At 40.0% G+C, this 15,825-nt stretch overlaps 1 protein-coding gene and 1 pseudogene across 8 annotated transcripts in view; both read right to left on the reverse strand.

Moving 5' to 3' along the window:
• Positions 1 to 11,756, reverse strand: part of WDR35 (WD repeat domain 35) — a 52,511-nt gene extending 40,755 nt beyond the window's left edge. For 4 of the 8 annotated variants that reach the window (XM_060411848.1, XM_004005706.5, XM_042245829.1 and 1 more), the window contains exons 1-5: positions 11,610 to 11,756; positions 10,810 to 10,927; positions 3,606 to 3,677; positions 2,086 to 2,178; positions 182 to 310 (exon numbers count right to left, since the gene is read on the reverse strand). In XM_060411848.1, coding sequence (XP_060267831.1) covers positions 182 to 310; positions 2,086 to 2,178; positions 3,606 to 3,677; positions 10,810 to 10,927; positions 11,610 to 11,633 — 436 coding nt within the window. In that variant the 5' untranslated portion in view covers positions 11,634 to 11,756. Of the gene's footprint in view, positions 1 to 181; positions 311 to 2,085; positions 2,179 to 2,799; positions 2,947 to 3,605; positions 3,678 to 10,809; positions 10,928 to 11,609 lie in introns of those variants that run through there. The other 4 variants (XM_060411850.1, XM_060411849.1, XM_060411847.1 and 1 more) reach the window with 2 other exon arrangements.
• On the reverse strand, positions 5,753 to 6,789 carry LOC114114102 (E3 ubiquitin-protein ligase RNFT1-like; annotated as a pseudogene).
• Positions 11,757 to 15,825: the final 4,069 nt, after the last annotated feature.

Raw genomic sequence — 15,825 nt, forward strand, 5'->3', positions numbered from 1 at the left:
CTGACTAAACAGTAAGACTTAAAATCAGTGATTCTTAAATGTCATCAAATTGTACAGCAACTATTTTCTCTTTTCATATTTACTTTTCTGTAAGAATGCTAACATATGATAACATTTAAACCTCTAAATATCAAAACTTCAGCTAAATCTTGACCTTAGCTCTGGGTGCAAAATGCATTACCATCCACTGAACCAACTATCACAGCCCCATCCTCGTATACGATGCAGATCTTCTGTCCATCAGCATTCCAGCTCATGCTTCGAACCACTGACTTATTTCTGTTGTTGATCATCTCCTCATACCAAGAGCCTGTATTCACAAAGGAAAACAAATGGCAAGTCAAAACTTTCACATCTGATAAATGGTACTTCAGAGTTGGAAACTTTCCATAAAATAGACGATGGGACAAATAACTGCAAAGTTTTCCACAACCTAAGACATTAAACTACAAAATCTTCAAATCCAACAGAACGAGATGAAAAAAATAACTCATGCCTTTACTAATAATTGCTTCAAAGATGATCAAAGAAAACACAATAAGTGCCTATCCTTTTTCTCTTTTTTCTATCAATTAAAAAATAAAACTTCAAAAATAAATAAATAAATAAAACTTCATTTGCTTACAAAGGGCCAAAATGAGTGATTTTTCTCAAAGACTGGTTTTTCCCACTTGAGTGCACCTCAGATAATAAGCAAGGAAAAAACAGAATAACCACAATTACCGCATAAGTATACCCAAACTCTCCAATGATTAATTGTAGGCATGTTAAATGTAAGCATATTATGTAAAAACTAGAAGACTGAAAAAAATTTTAAGTTCACATCACATCAGTGATATCACATCACTTAACCTGAGTGACAAAAATGTTCTTGTATTTATTTACATGGGGTTGAAGTGAGATGTGACTTGTCTCAAGGTATAATCAAATGTGAAGCATATCATAAGGCTATTTTGTTTTCTTTTTTTTTCTTTAAAAGGCTTTATTACATTCCCATACATACAGTTCTGGCCTAAAGCCAAGCAAGTAATTAAGTAACATGGAAAAACCAGTCAGAACAGGGTATTACCCATCGAGACTGAGGCTCAGAGAGGACCCACTCTAATCTCATGTACTTTCACATTCTACTCCCCACACATACATACACAGACATAAACTTCAAAATACTATCATGTAAGAAACGAATCGCCAGTCTATGTCCGATGCAGGATACAGCGTGCTTGGGGCTGGTGCACGGGGATGACCCAGAGAGATGTTATGGAGAGGGAGGTGGGAGGGGGTTCATGTTTGGGAACGCATGTACACCCGTGGTGGATTCATGTCAATGTATGGCAAAACCAATACAGTATTGTACAGTAAAATAAAGTAAAAATAAAAATTTTTTAATTAAAAAAAATAATTAAAAAAATAGATGAGTTTGTGTACTACAGCATATTTGAATTAAGAATTTTTTAAAGGTATATACCCTAAGCATTTTAAAACCATACACATGAGCTAAGGTACCCTTTTCATTCAAAGATGATGCCTACAGGCCTCAAGAGAACATGTATTATGAGTTATTTTTCTGGTAACAGTGATACACCTAAATTAATCTTTCTCTGACTCTTTTAACTCTGAGCAAAAGGCACCAATGTGGAGCCAGCAGTCAGAGCTGAGATAAAAATCTATATCCATGAAGGAAAATGAAGCTAACTGACTCATTAAAGGAAATGAATTATTGCTTTTGACTTCTTCATAAATGTGTTTTTATCTACTAAACTAACTTCAGTCACTGACCACAGAGAAATGAATTCTTATTGGAAACTTGAAAAAAAGAGCTATCTCAAGCAGAAACTATTCTGCCAAGAATCTAAGCTCAGTTTGAAGATAACCAACAGTCACATAATTCACTTTCTTAATGCACGGTCACAGTTCAAAAGAAATAAGGTTAAGGGAAAAGTAGGAATCCATAAATTTGGAAATATCACCCCCGTGAACTCCTACTGCTGGTTAAAAAGGGTCTATTTCAAAGATGTTATTTCTCCGTTCAACTACTGTGATCCAAACTCCAATCTGTGGAAGATTAAATAAGGTGTCTTAATATACCTTTATATAACATCCAAACAATGATAAGCCCATTTTGGTCACTGGTAGTCAACTTCTGATATTGTTCATTCCATGTTACAATTTGAACAGAACCTAAAAATTTATAAAAACAGTTTAGAAACTAAAAAAAAAAAAAAAAACCAAAAAGAAGCTATGATTAATTTCAAATTTATATTTTTATAATAAATGCCGAGAGCATGTTAAAATCAGTACCATTTCTGGGCAATTAACCAGTCTAAAATTACTCAAAAATGTTCATAGAACACAGTTACTATTATCACTTGTTTCTACAACAATGCCTAATACTAATTTTCATGTTTATTCCTATTTTATGCCAGCTAAGGGACCAATTAGGATCAGCTAAAAGAGCTGCCATAGATCTGATGACAGATACAAATGTAAGTAAGATTTACCCAATTTGCCTGACTCCCAAGGACTATGATGCCCAAAGGACATCATGCTAAGTCCTTGTTTTTTTTCTTTTGAGGGAGAGGTATTTGTCAAAGCAATGTCTCTGAATCTCTCCCCCTGCAACCACACCTTGTTTTCTATTCTATTAGTAACACACTCTTGAGCATATCTTAAACCTCTGGGTTATGTGAACAAATGTGTTTTTTCAGTTTTTCAATCCCTGAATACTTTATTGTATATTTCCTAAGAACAAGGGCATTCTCTTTCAAAACCGTTTTACAAATTAGAAATTTTAACACATACACTATTATCTCCAACCCACGGTCCACATTTAAGTTTTATCAAATGTCCAAATAATGTCCATGGTAGATAGCTGTTTTCCTCATTTCAAGATCCAGTCTAGCATCATCCAGTACATTCAGGTGTTATGTCTCTTCAGTCTACATTAATCTGGGACCATAAAACAGACTCTTAAAAAGGAGGGCATCCTATCCATAGACAGATAGTATTTTTAATATATAAAATAATAGCTACTTTTTTCATACCTATTGAAGATGCTATTTAATCATGTGGAAGTTGTTAAATGACTCTAGGCCATGGCTAAACAGAAGTGATTACTTTCAATAAGACCATCATTTAAACAATGACATTTTTGCATTAAGGAAGTAATTTCTTGGAGAAGGGCATGGCAACCCACTACAGTACTCTTGCTTGGAGAATCCCATAGACAGAGGAGCCTGGTGGGCTACAGTCCTGGGGTTGCAAAGAGTCACACACAACTGAAGCAACTTAGCACACACACACAAGTCATTTCCAAGGCTTCCCCGATGGCTCAGCGGGTAAAGAAACAACCTGCAATGTGGACTGGACCCCTTGGCTCCAGGAGACTCTGGTTGGATCCCGAGGTCGGGAAGATTCCCCGGTGAAGAAAATGGCACCACTCTAGTATTCCTGCCTAAAAAATTGCATGGACAGAGGAACCTGACAGGCTCCAATCCATGGGGCCACAAAGAGTCAGACATGGCTGAGCGACTAAGCATACACACACAAGTGGTTCTAAATACCTAAAAATACTATTCAAATATGATTTAAAATTTTACATGACTCACCACTATGACCTTCGAGAGCCTGATTCATAGAAAGGTTACTAGGGGCTGCAAGACCCCTCAATTTGGTATCATCTGAAAAAACAAAAACAAAACATACTATGGCAAATATATAAAAGTGACAGATTATAAGATTTTTATATTTCCTGCTTTTTTTCCTATTCCTAAATAATATTAGAATAATTTTTTAAAGAATGCCTTATTCTGACCTATTTTTCCCATGGTAGAAATATGGATAAACACGTACCCCCTTGCAAGATATTATTCTGGTGAAATAAAGCAAAATGTATAAAAGAAAAGTTTATTTAGCATATTAAATATAATTAGTAATTATTATTGCTACTTATTCCTTCCCAAAGACAACAAAAAAGAAGTATTTATGATTTTAGATTGAAAACTCTAAAGCAAAAGTGAGATCAAAAAGCAAAGATTTGGGAAACTAATTTTTATTAGATTTTGCAGAATCTTATATTCATTCATTCATTCAACAAACATTTATTGAATGTCTACACTCTGCTACACACTGAGGAAGGTTCTGAATACAAAATGAGGAAAAAAAGGTCTTTCCCCCTAGAAAGCTTACAGTCTACTGAGGGGAACAGATATTAAATAGACACTCACACACCCACATAAATATATATGCATATATATAAAATTGGGCTTCCTTTGTAGCTCAGTTGGTGAAGAATCTACCTACAATGCAGGAGACTGGGGTTCGATTCCTGGGTCAGGAAGATTCTCTGGAGAAGGAAATGGCAACCCACTTCTGTATTCTAGCCTTCTGTATTCTAGCCATGGACACAGGAGCTGGCAAGCTACAGTCCATGGGTTTGCAAGAGTCAGACACAACTTAGCAACTAAACCACTACCATATATAAAATTATAAAGTGGGAAAAGTAAAAGCACAATAAGAGACAGGAAACAGACGGGGAGTTCATTTAGATTGGAGGGAGGGAGAACCAGGGAAGGAGCTCTGATGAAATGGTATCTAAGCTGAGACCAAGGGACAAACTGGAAAAAGCCAAGCCAGTTACGGAAAGGGGGAAAGTATTTCAGGCTAGGATGCAGCAAATGCAATAACCCCTGGGTAGAATTTTAGAGCCTTTAGCAAACTGAAAGAAGGCCTATATGGTTAATAAGTGGAAAATGGCATAAGATGAGGCAGAAGTGATAGGCATAGGAAAAAAATTGTAGTCTTTGCAAGAAGCAATGAAAAGTTTTTATGTTATCCAAAGTTCAATGTAAGCCTTTAAAGGCTGTTTATTATTTGAAGTGACTTTTTCTGTTGGATTACTAATCATACTACAGAGAAGAATATAGTAATATAAAATGTCTTCTCAGTAAATGAATCTTCACTTAGAAAATCTGACACACACGCGCGCGCGCACGTGTGTGTTAGTTGCTTAGCCATGTCCGATTCTTTGCAACCGCATAGACTGTAGCCCATCAGGCCCTTCCGTCTATAGGATTCTCCAGGCAAGAACACTGGAGTGAGTTGCCATTTCCTCCTCCAAAAGGAGCTATACAAAGAAAGAAAGTGAAGTCGCTCAGTCATGTCTGACTCTTGGCAACCCCATAGACTGCAGTCAACCAGGCTCCTCCATCCATGGAGTCTTCCAGGCAAGAATACTGCAGTGGGTTGCCATTTCCTTCTCCCAGAAAATCTGATAGTCACATGTAAAATACACCATTTGAAACATTCATTTAAAAATACTAATTTATGAAAATCTTAACAATTTGTGAGTGGGATTTTTTATAAGTTGATGCTGAAGAAAATTCTCCTTTCAGATAACATGTATCTTAAAATTACTATGAAATATATTCTTTTTTCTGAAAACAATCTCAGAGGAAAAAAATATCTGAGTTCCTCTAAAACCATTGGTTCTAACTATCCAGTTACTGTCTTGGTAGCATGAACAAGAATACACATATATAACATCACAATCATTTCTCAAACAATTAGGATAGAATAAATGTTGTTGACATACACATTAGATTGAACCTTGTTTTTTTAACCGTGGGTTCTCTTACTCATTGAATCGCTTTAAAAATGTACCTACACACTTAAGCCTTATTCCAGTTCTAAAAAACATCTCATAAAAACATATTTCTTAACTTATAGCACTGAAAATCCATTCTAATGCCTATAGTCATGGTCACTATAATCAAGCAAAATTAGTGATACGTGATTCTAAGTGTTTGCAGGACCTAGCACATTTGAAAGTTTAAAGAAGCAGTTCCATCCTTCCATTGACTTCCATGGTCTGAATTCAAAATTCTGCATCACATGCATGTTTTCTATTTGTTAAACCATGAAGTGTAGCCTCTTCACAAAACATATTTTGACACACATGAGAATATGTTTTTTAAATTCTCCTTTACACGGTAAACAAGTAGCTTCCACATCTGAACATTGTCTTTTGCTAGCAGTAACTCCAGAACTTTATTATGCAGAAAATATCTGTAAAATCTATCTGAAAGCTCAGATATCCAAAAGAAAAAAACTCAGAAGTTTTCAGTGAGGTCAAGTAAAGCCACCAAGATTTCAAGACTCCACTAAGTTACATTACTAAACTCCCTACAGCCAATAAGCAAAGCAAACTGGCATGGGAACAAGCATCTGTTAATACTGACAGAATTCTTCTCAAAGCATCAATAACCCTTGGATTTGAAAGGCATGATGAAAGGAAGCACCAATAAAAGAAGGCATTTGAAACCCATGAAGGGAAATTTCGGAATGAAATCAGCAATTCCAACCATTCAAAGTATCTCCCACAAGCTCAAAAGATCCAAAGGATTTACAAAGGTTAACAGTAATAAAGTCACTGAGAATGAGAGATAACAGAGGAAACAGGAGACCCTGCTCAGAACACGAGGAACCAAGCACACTGAGTCTCTGAGCACTTTCATCTTAGGAAACCTGGCTGACTTTCATAAACATCAGTTTTCACATTTTGCATTCATGAAAGTGGTCAGCAGCCCAAATGCAAGAGAAATTCGCATTATGTGTTGCACGGTGAGTTTGACAAGCAGGATCGAAATGTGAAGAAGACATTTCTGCAACACTTGAAGAGATGGTGGGATTCCGAGAAGGAGCTGCTATAGGCTCTACAGACTCCCGGGCAGGATCACTCAGCAGCCTGGCTTCTTTGCACGACTGGCTACAAGTGACTATGCACACATCCATGCGTACAGCTATGGGCCCCTGACCTGCTGTTTCTGGAGCCTGGGTTCGCAGCACATTCTTTAAGTATGGAGTTGGTCTGGATTATGAACATCCCTAGAACAAAGGCAGGAAGCTTCGAGTGTCAATCTCACTGCATGGGCACATCAGAAAGCTGATACTCCCACTGCCTGCAGTTCCTGGAGGGCTGTGCAGATGGCTACACAGGTGGGTTGGATGGTCTTGGAACACTTCTTCTCTGACTCAAATGCCTGTTTTCCGGCAATATTTCCTCTCATGAAGATGAGTAGACTGCGCCATCTGCAGCAGTGGCAAGAAAAGCAAGAGATGCCATCTCCAGTCAGGGCCCTTCTCCTCAAATTCCACCACAAGCAGCTCTGGCCCAGGCTGGCGTCCCTTTAAAGACTGTTAAAAAGGAAATGATATGACCTGGTTCTTTTTGGTTTTGTTTTTAAGATCACACAAGAAAGAGGCAAGAAACCATGAAGCTGATTCTCACCCAGCTGAGGTGAGAGATGATAGTGGATGGGACTAAAGAGGCGGAAGGGGACAAAGGGAAAGGATGGATTTGATCATCTGGAGACAGAAGCATAGGGTTGTTGATGAAGGTGATGTTAAGAGGGGAAGAAGTGGGCTTCTAGCTTGAGCAAATGGGTGAAATTTAAGATATTTACTGAAACGGAGACAACTGAGAAAAGATATACGGGAGAAGGTCAAGAGTTCAGTGTGAGATGCCTGTGAAAGATTCTTGAGATGTCCAAGTCTGATAAATCAGGACTGGGCTGGAGAGATATATTTAGGAATCGTCATTCCACAGAGGGCATTTAAAGCCATGGGAATGAAAGAATAAGTCTAAAGAGAATGTGAAATGAAAAGAGCCCAGAAGCAAGTTCTCAGGAATTTCAAGTTAGAGGAGAATCTGGTAAAAGAGACTGAGAACTTATAAGCAAATAAAGGAGGGGATAGCAATATGTATAACTATAACAATAATTTAAAATGTTGCAATTCTCTCTTTGTCATGAAAAAATAACAGTTCAAGAACCAGTCAAATGTGCATAAGGACCAAAAAACAAAAAGCCGCCCATTAGATTTGTAACATGAAAGTGGCTGGCAAGGGAGAGAAAAAGAGGGAGAAAGCAGACTGATACTCAAAGGAGAGAGAGAGAGACTAAAAAAGGAAAAAAGGCCCTGAGAAGGTGAGAGGAGGTGGGCTCCAGCAAAACCTGTGCAAGGTGGCCTGTGAGAGAACACTACCCACCTCCCCATCTTAACCTGAGGTAAAAAGCTGGGGACAAACACTGGCTCTATCGGTTCTAACAGTTCCTTTCCTTCTAAAGCAAGAGAGTAAAAACTGGGAATACCACTACAGGGAATGCAAAGCAATGCAAGCCTTCTAGAAGGTAAACTAGCTAAACATATGAAGGGCCTTTATAAATCTACATGACCTTTGATCCAGTAAATTCCACTTATAGAACTGTATACTAGAAAGTAATTTAAGGTTCATGTAAAGAAACATCTTTAGCAAATATATTTAGATACCAAGATATTGTTGGAAACAAGTTATGTGGATACATCTAAATATCCAACACTAGAAATGGATATATTAAATCATTATATCAACAAAATGGAATACTAAACAGCCATTAAAATAATGCTATAGTAGGTATTTTACTGATGTAGAGGACTGTTATACTATATGGAAGAATGATAATTATTTAGCTATTCTGTAGCCAACCACCAAAATGGCGCTTACAACCCCACATCTTTAGCATATCACAGTGCTTCAAATGTACTCAGCAATCAATATCTGGTGATGATTACTGGAGTAATATTAACTTTATTACTATCATATTTAATAATAATAGTTGTGATACAATAGACTGACATTTTAAGACTCATCCAGCCATATTTCTCATATTTCTCTCTTTCAACATGATTTACACTCATTATTAAATTTTAAAACAAATAATTAACTCCATATTCCAAGCCATTCAAGAATCTATTTTTCATCTTGCTCACAAAGTTCAAAGAATATTCTAACCACATTTCATCAGAAGTGTATAAAAGGAAAAGAAATAATTTTTTCTTGACAAGCCTTCAATATTAAGCATAATAAATCCATTTATTAATGTGACTAAAACTTCCTACATATTTTAGGCAAAATAAAAATATGTATATGTACATGCACATATGTGCATATACTTATAAGTATTTGAGAAATGTAACAGAGACAAAAGTTATTTTCCTTTAAGACAGTTAAGAAAGCTAAAGCATTGAGAGATTACATTACTAAGCACAGAAGACAAACTCAAATTGGTACATAAGTCTCTACCTTCCAAATCTGCTTTTTATTTCATATAATTAATCTAGCACATCAAAACAACTATTCTCTCTTTGCTTAGGCCGTCCATGAGCCCTCCATGTAGTGGTTAAAAATGAGGCTTGAAATTGAGACAAACTAAGTTTTGACGGAAGAAATTTTCACGTATTGCAGTATGGGAAAGTCAAAATGGTTTATATATTAACTTAAACTTCATGCTAACTAGAACAGTCTGTTTCTTAGGCTATCAAACGTATCTTGTATATCTGCTTTAACCATCAAAGAAAAGTGTGCATTGTCCAGAAGTGAAGAATGTCCATTCTAAAGACAGAGATCCATGTTGCCCTTCCTGGGACATCAGTGCTAGTACTCCTTCAATGACGAGGCTCCATTCCCAGAAGCCAAAGCCACACTGACTTACTGCATAGGAAGCAAATAAATTCCTCAAAAGAATGCACCCTCCCTGCTTTGTTTGATATTCTTTGTTTGGACAGGAGATAAAACCATGCTAAAAACCATCTTCTTTGGAATAGTTTCTCAGAATCATCTGAGAGGCTGCCTCCCTGGCTACAGTTCTCCATTTGGATGAAGTAAAATTCTTTTATATTCCTTTTATTAAAATCTCAGCTGTGTCGCTTATTTCCCATGTGACCTTGGGCAGGTTATTATTGATCAGCACCTCAGTTACCTCATCTGAAATATCTACCTCTCAAGATTACTGTGAGGTCAAATTAGACGGTGAAGGTTAAACACCCCAGACATAGAAAGTGCTCAATAATATTTACAACTATCACTTCAAAGCTGTAAAACAGTGTTACTCAAAGTGTGATCTGAGAACCAGCAACACCAGTATCACTACAAATGCAAATTCTCAGACCCCATTCCAGTTCTACTCGGGGGCTAAGTCCAGAAATCCATTTTAACAACCTCTTCAGATGATTCCTATACCTGATAAAGCTTGAGAAGCAATGCTGGTAAGAAATCCAAAATGTAACTTAGTTCAAACCCTCATTTTACAAAAGACTGGACTAAAATAAAAGATATTCAGAAACTTGCTGAAATATATTCAGAAGTCTTACGGCAGAGCCGAGGTTCCAATTCAATCTCCTTATCCAGATCTCCTATATAGATCAGGGATTGTTTAGCTCTCCAACCTAGAGCAATACTAGATAATAAAGAAATGTGAAACTGTGTGCTATGATTCCACAGAACTAGAAAAAGAGAAATCAAGCTGTAAAACACAAGAGACTTCTTAATTAAACCATTTTTTTAATCCCATGTTCTGTTTTTGAGAACTAAGTGCATAATTATTAACATATCTGAAAAGCAGAAAGAACAACACAGGCCTGTAAATAAGCTGCCAAAATGTGAGATTTTTGTGACCTTATTGAAAAGGTGATTCACATCATTTTTATTAGACTCCTAATAATACAGCACAATCAACAACATAGCACAAGACAATATAATGGATTATTCTTCATTCATTTTCATTTGCCAGCTATAATTTCAGCAAAAGCTACCTGAGGTTTACATTCGATATTTTCTGAACTTCCTTACAAAAATAATCTAGAACACCCCAAAATGTTGCGGTTTTTTTTCCTTTTGGAAGAATTAGAATTGCATACTGACAAATACTATAAGCAAATCTCTCTGAACAAATGATTTTCCCTTACGTTCAAACATCTGGGCTTGCATTCATTTACCTGTCTGTGTCTCCAATTTCAAAACTTTCAGTAATCCATCATCACCACCACATGCTATGAATCCTTGGTCCTTGTTCCAAGATACACATTTCAGCTTCACGTTATTGGGCATGGCAACCTGAAAAGCAACCACAGCCACTCACAACTTTTCACGAAGGGGTTGGTAGTGAGTCTACGGGAGATGAAGGCTGCAGAAGAAACGGTCTTGCAGAAATGTGAACCGTTATGAAAATAAGCATAATCCCTTTAACTGCCCGGGGCCCATTTGGGAAAAAGACAAAGAACTGCCCACAGAAGAAGAGCAGTGACTGCAAAAAAAAAAAAAAAAAACAATGAGGGTGACCTGATGAATTTTTAAAAGGCAGGGGAGGTAAAGGAGGTATAAACCTCTACCTCCAATCCTTATTCCCTTTCCACACACACTTTGGCTACCTTTTTATTACTTTTCTCCTGCCCAGCGGTCCGTGATGATCCAACGAGTTTAAATCAGATTCTGATGAGCAACAGGTGAAGTAGAGAAAGATAGGGACGCACACAGTGATCTGCCCTGCAGGGCCCCCCAAAAGGACCTAACCATGGGCAGGAATAGGAAAGATCTTGCGAGAGAGCGGCTGGCTCCGCCAAGGACTGTGCGGGCTCAGGAACCGGCAAAGGGAAGTCCGAGGCTGGACCGCGCAGGAAGGTGAAAGAAGGGATGGCGAAGCCTCGATCACTACGCATAGCCTCTCGGGCAGAATGCCGGAATCGCCTACAGGTTGAGAAACCGGAGGAGGAGCGAGGGCGAACCCTGGGAAACTCACTTTCTTGCTCAAGTAAAAGAACATCCTGGAGACCCCGAGAGGACGACCCCAGCAGTCAAAGCCCGCCACGGGAAACCTTCTAAGCTGCGAATCGCGAGTACCAGCGGCTCTGGGAAGCTCTCGTTGCCCTGGCAACCGCCGCCTCCCGGTCGCATCCGGGGCGCCGAAGGGACACTTCCGGCGCCGCCCGTGCATCGCCGGGCGTAGGACGCCTGCGCGGACGTCGGGGTTGCTGGTAGAGCTGTTGTCGCGGGCCCAAGGCGGGGTTGGAGCTGGTGGATTAGCTTCTGGGCTTTCCTGCCCAGGGACCCGGGTGGCGCGGCGACTGTTAGTTCCCTGTCTCGTAGCCTCAGGTGTCCTTGATCCGTATGGGCTCCGAGAACCGGCCTCAACCTCGGACGGTCGCGGTGGAACTCGACTGAGGTTTCAGTACCAGCTCAGTAAGGGCGCCCATTCAAATAAGGTCGTAAGGACAGGGTGTTGTGTAAGCCCCAAAGTCCCAACACTGTGAAAAGGAAAGGTACTTTACAGGATTTGGTAGGCTGGCGCCCATTGGTCAAACGAAGGTGAGTCAGTTCACTTCAGTCGCTCAGTCGTGTCCGACTCTTTGTGACCCCATAAATTGCAGCATGCCAGGCCTCCCTGTCCATCACCAACTCGTGGAGTTCACTCAGTTCACATCCATTAAGTCGGTGATGCCATGCAGCCATCTCATCCTCTGTTGTCCCCTTCTCCTGCCCGCAATCGCTCCCAGCATCAGGGTTTTTCCAGTGAGTCAACTCTTCGCATCAGGTGGCCAAAGTACTGGAATTTCAGCTTTAGCATCATTCCTTCCAAAGGACACCCAGGGCTGATCTCCTCCGTAGTGGACTGGTTGGATCTCCTTGCAGTCCAAGGGACTCTCAACAGTCTTCTCCAACACCACAGTTCAAAAGCATCAATTCTTCAGCTTTCAGCTTTCTTCACAGTCCAACTCTCACATCCATACATGACCACAGGAAAAACCAAAGCCGTGACTAGATGGACCTTTGTTGGCAAAGTAATGTCTTTGCTTTTCAATATGCTATCTAGGTTGGTCATAAGTTTCCTTACAAGGAGTAAGCATCTTTTAATTTCATGGCTGCAGTCACCATCTGCAGTGATTTTGGAGCCCAGAAAAATAGTCTGACACTGTTTCCACTGTTTCCCTATTTCCCATGAAGTGATGGGACCAGATGCCATGATCTTTGTTTTCTGAATGTTGAGCTTTAAGCCAACTTTTTCACTCTCCTCTTTCACTTTCATCAAGAGGCTTTTTAGTTCCTCTTCACTTTCTGCCATAAGGGTGGTGTCATCTGCTTATCTGAGGTTCTTGATATTTCTCCCTGCAATCTTGATTCCAGCTTGTGCTTTTTCCACCACAGTGTTTCTCATGATGTACTCTGCATATAGGGTGACAATATACAGCCTTGACGTCCTCCTTTTCCTATTTGGAACCAGTCTGTTGTTCCATGTCCGGTTCTAACTGTTGCTTCCTGACCTGCATATAGGTCTCTCAAAAGGCAGGTCAGGTACAGACACATTTTTCAGACCTTGCAAGCCTTCCTTTGTGCCTTTGGGGTTTGGAGACCCCTGGAGCAATTTCAGGGTAGGAGAGATTTTATTAATTCTGTTTGTTTTAGAACTTGTAAACAACTTATTTAAGCGGTGTGCGACCCATGGACTGTAGCCTCCCAGGCTCCTCTGTCCATGGAATTCTCCAGGTAAGAATACTGGAGTGGGTAAGTTTTCCCTTCTCCAGGGGATCTTCCCAACCCAGGGAGCAAACCCAGGTCTCCCGCATTGCAGTGAATTCTTTACCATCTGAGCCACCAGGGAAGCCCATTTAAGCTGTTATTGCAACCTAAAGGTACTTATAAAAATAATATGTGTACACTTGAAACTAACACAACACTGTGAATTGCTATGCTTCAATGAAAAGAAAAGAATTCATGTGAGCTTTGGCTATTCTGGCATAAAATAGCCATTGAGTCATAGCCTCCCATTTGGGTCAACTGTTCTGTATTCTTTTTCAACCCTATTTCTTTCTTCATTTCTTGTCCTTTCTGAACATTTGAAGAGTTACAGAACCACCACAATTTTAGACACAGGGCAGACACTGCCATGGAATTATTTAGTCTCACCTATTTTTCATCTCTGGCTTTACCTTTTACCATATATGCGGAAACCACTGTTGATTTGTATAATCTAGTGTGTACTTTATACTTTGGGGCTTGCAGGTAGCCCAGTGCTAAAGAATTCACCAGCCAGTGAAGGACACGCAAGAGACTAGGTTCAATCCCTTCATTGGGGAGATACCCTGGAGTAGCAAATGGCAACCTGCTCCAGTATTCTTGCCTGGAACAAAACTCCATGGACAGAGGAACCTGGTGGGCTACAGTCCATAGGGTTGCAAACAGTGGGACACAACTGAGCACACACACACTGTGTACCTTCAGTTCAGTTCAGTCACTCAGTCATGTCCGAGTCTCTGCGACCCCATGGACTGCAGCATGCCAGGCTTCCCTTTTCATCACCAACTCCCGGACCTTACTCAAACTCATGTCCATCAAGTCAAGATGCCATCCAACCATCTCATCCTCTGTCATCCCCTTCTCCCACCTCCAATCTTTCCCAGCATCAGGGTCTTTTCCAGTGAGTCAGTTCTTCACATCAGGTGGTCAAAATATTGGAGCTTCAGCTTCAGCATCACTTCAGTTTGGTTCAGTCGCTCAGTTCTGTCTGACTCTTTCAGACCCCATGAAGTGCAGCATGCCAGGCCTCCCTGTCCATCACCAACTCCTGGAGTTCACTCAAACTCACGTCCATCAAGTCAGTGATGCCATCCAGCCATCTCATCCTCTGTCGTCCCCTTCTCCTCCTGCCCCCAATCCCTCCCAGCATCAGAGTCTTTTCCAATGAGTCAACTCTTCGCATCAGGTGGCCAAAGTATTGGAGTTTCAGCTTTAGCATCATTCCTTCCAAAGAACACCCAGGGCTGATCTCCTTTAGAATGGACCGGTTGGATCTCCTTGCAGTCCAAGGGACTCTCAACAGTCTTCTCCAACACCGCAGTTCAAAAGCATCAATTCTTCAGCCCTCAGCTTTCTTCACAGTCCAATTCTCACATCCATACATGACCACAGGAAAAACCATAGCCTTGACTAGACAGACCTTTCTTGACAAAGTAATGTCTCTGCTTTTCAATATGCTATCTAGATTGGTTATAAATTTCCTTCCAAGGAGTAATCATCTTTTAATTTCATGGCTGCAGTCACCATCTGCAGTGATTTTGGAGCCCCCCAAAATAAAGTCTGACACTGTTTCCACTGTTTCCCCATCTATTTCCCATGAAGTGATGGGACCAGATGCCGTGATCTTCGTTTTCTGAATGTTGAGCTTTAAGCCAACTTTTTCATTCTTTCACTTTCATCAAGAGGCTTTTTAGTTCCTCTTCACTTTCTGCCATAAGGGTGGTGTCATCTGAATATCTGAGGTTATTGATATTTCTCCCTGCAATCTTGATTCCAGCTTCTACTTCTTCCAGCCCAGCAATTCTCATGATGTACTCTGCATATAAGTTAAATAAGCAGGGTGAGAATATACAGCCTTCGTGTACACCTTTCCCTATTTGGAACCAGTCTGTTTTTCCACATCCAGTTCTAACTGTTGCTTCCTGACCTGCATATAGGTTTCCAAGAGGCAGGTCAGGTGGTCTGTATTCCCATCTCTTTCAGAATTTTCCACAGTTTATTGTCATCCACACAGTCAAGGGCTTTGGCATAGTTAATAAAGCAGAAATCGATGTTTTCCTGGAACTCTCTTGCTTTTCCCATGATCCAGCGGATGTTGGCCATTTGATCTCTGGTTCCTCTGCCTTTTCAAAAACCAGCTTGAACATCTGGAAGTTCATGGTTCACGTACTGCTGAAGCCTGGCTTGGAGAATTTTGAGCATTACTTTACTATGAGATATGTGCAATTGTGCGGTAGTTTGAGCATTCTTTGGCATTGCCTTTCTTTGGAATTGGAATGAAAACTGACCTTTTCCAGTCCTGTGGCCACTGATGAGTTTTTCAAATTTGCTGGCATATGGAGTGCAGCACTTGCACAGCATCATCTTTCAGGATCTGAAACAGCTCCACTGGAATTCCATCACCTCCACTAGCTTTGTTCATAGTGATGCTTTCTAAGACCCAT

This window comes from Ovis aries, chromosome 3 (genome assembly GCF_016772045.2).
Source record: "Ovis aries strain OAR_USU_Benz2616 breed Rambouillet chromosome 3, ARS-UI_Ramb_v3.0, whole genome shotgun sequence".
Classification (NCBI taxonomy): Eukaryota; Metazoa; Chordata; class Mammalia; order Artiodactyla; family Bovidae; genus Ovis; species Ovis aries.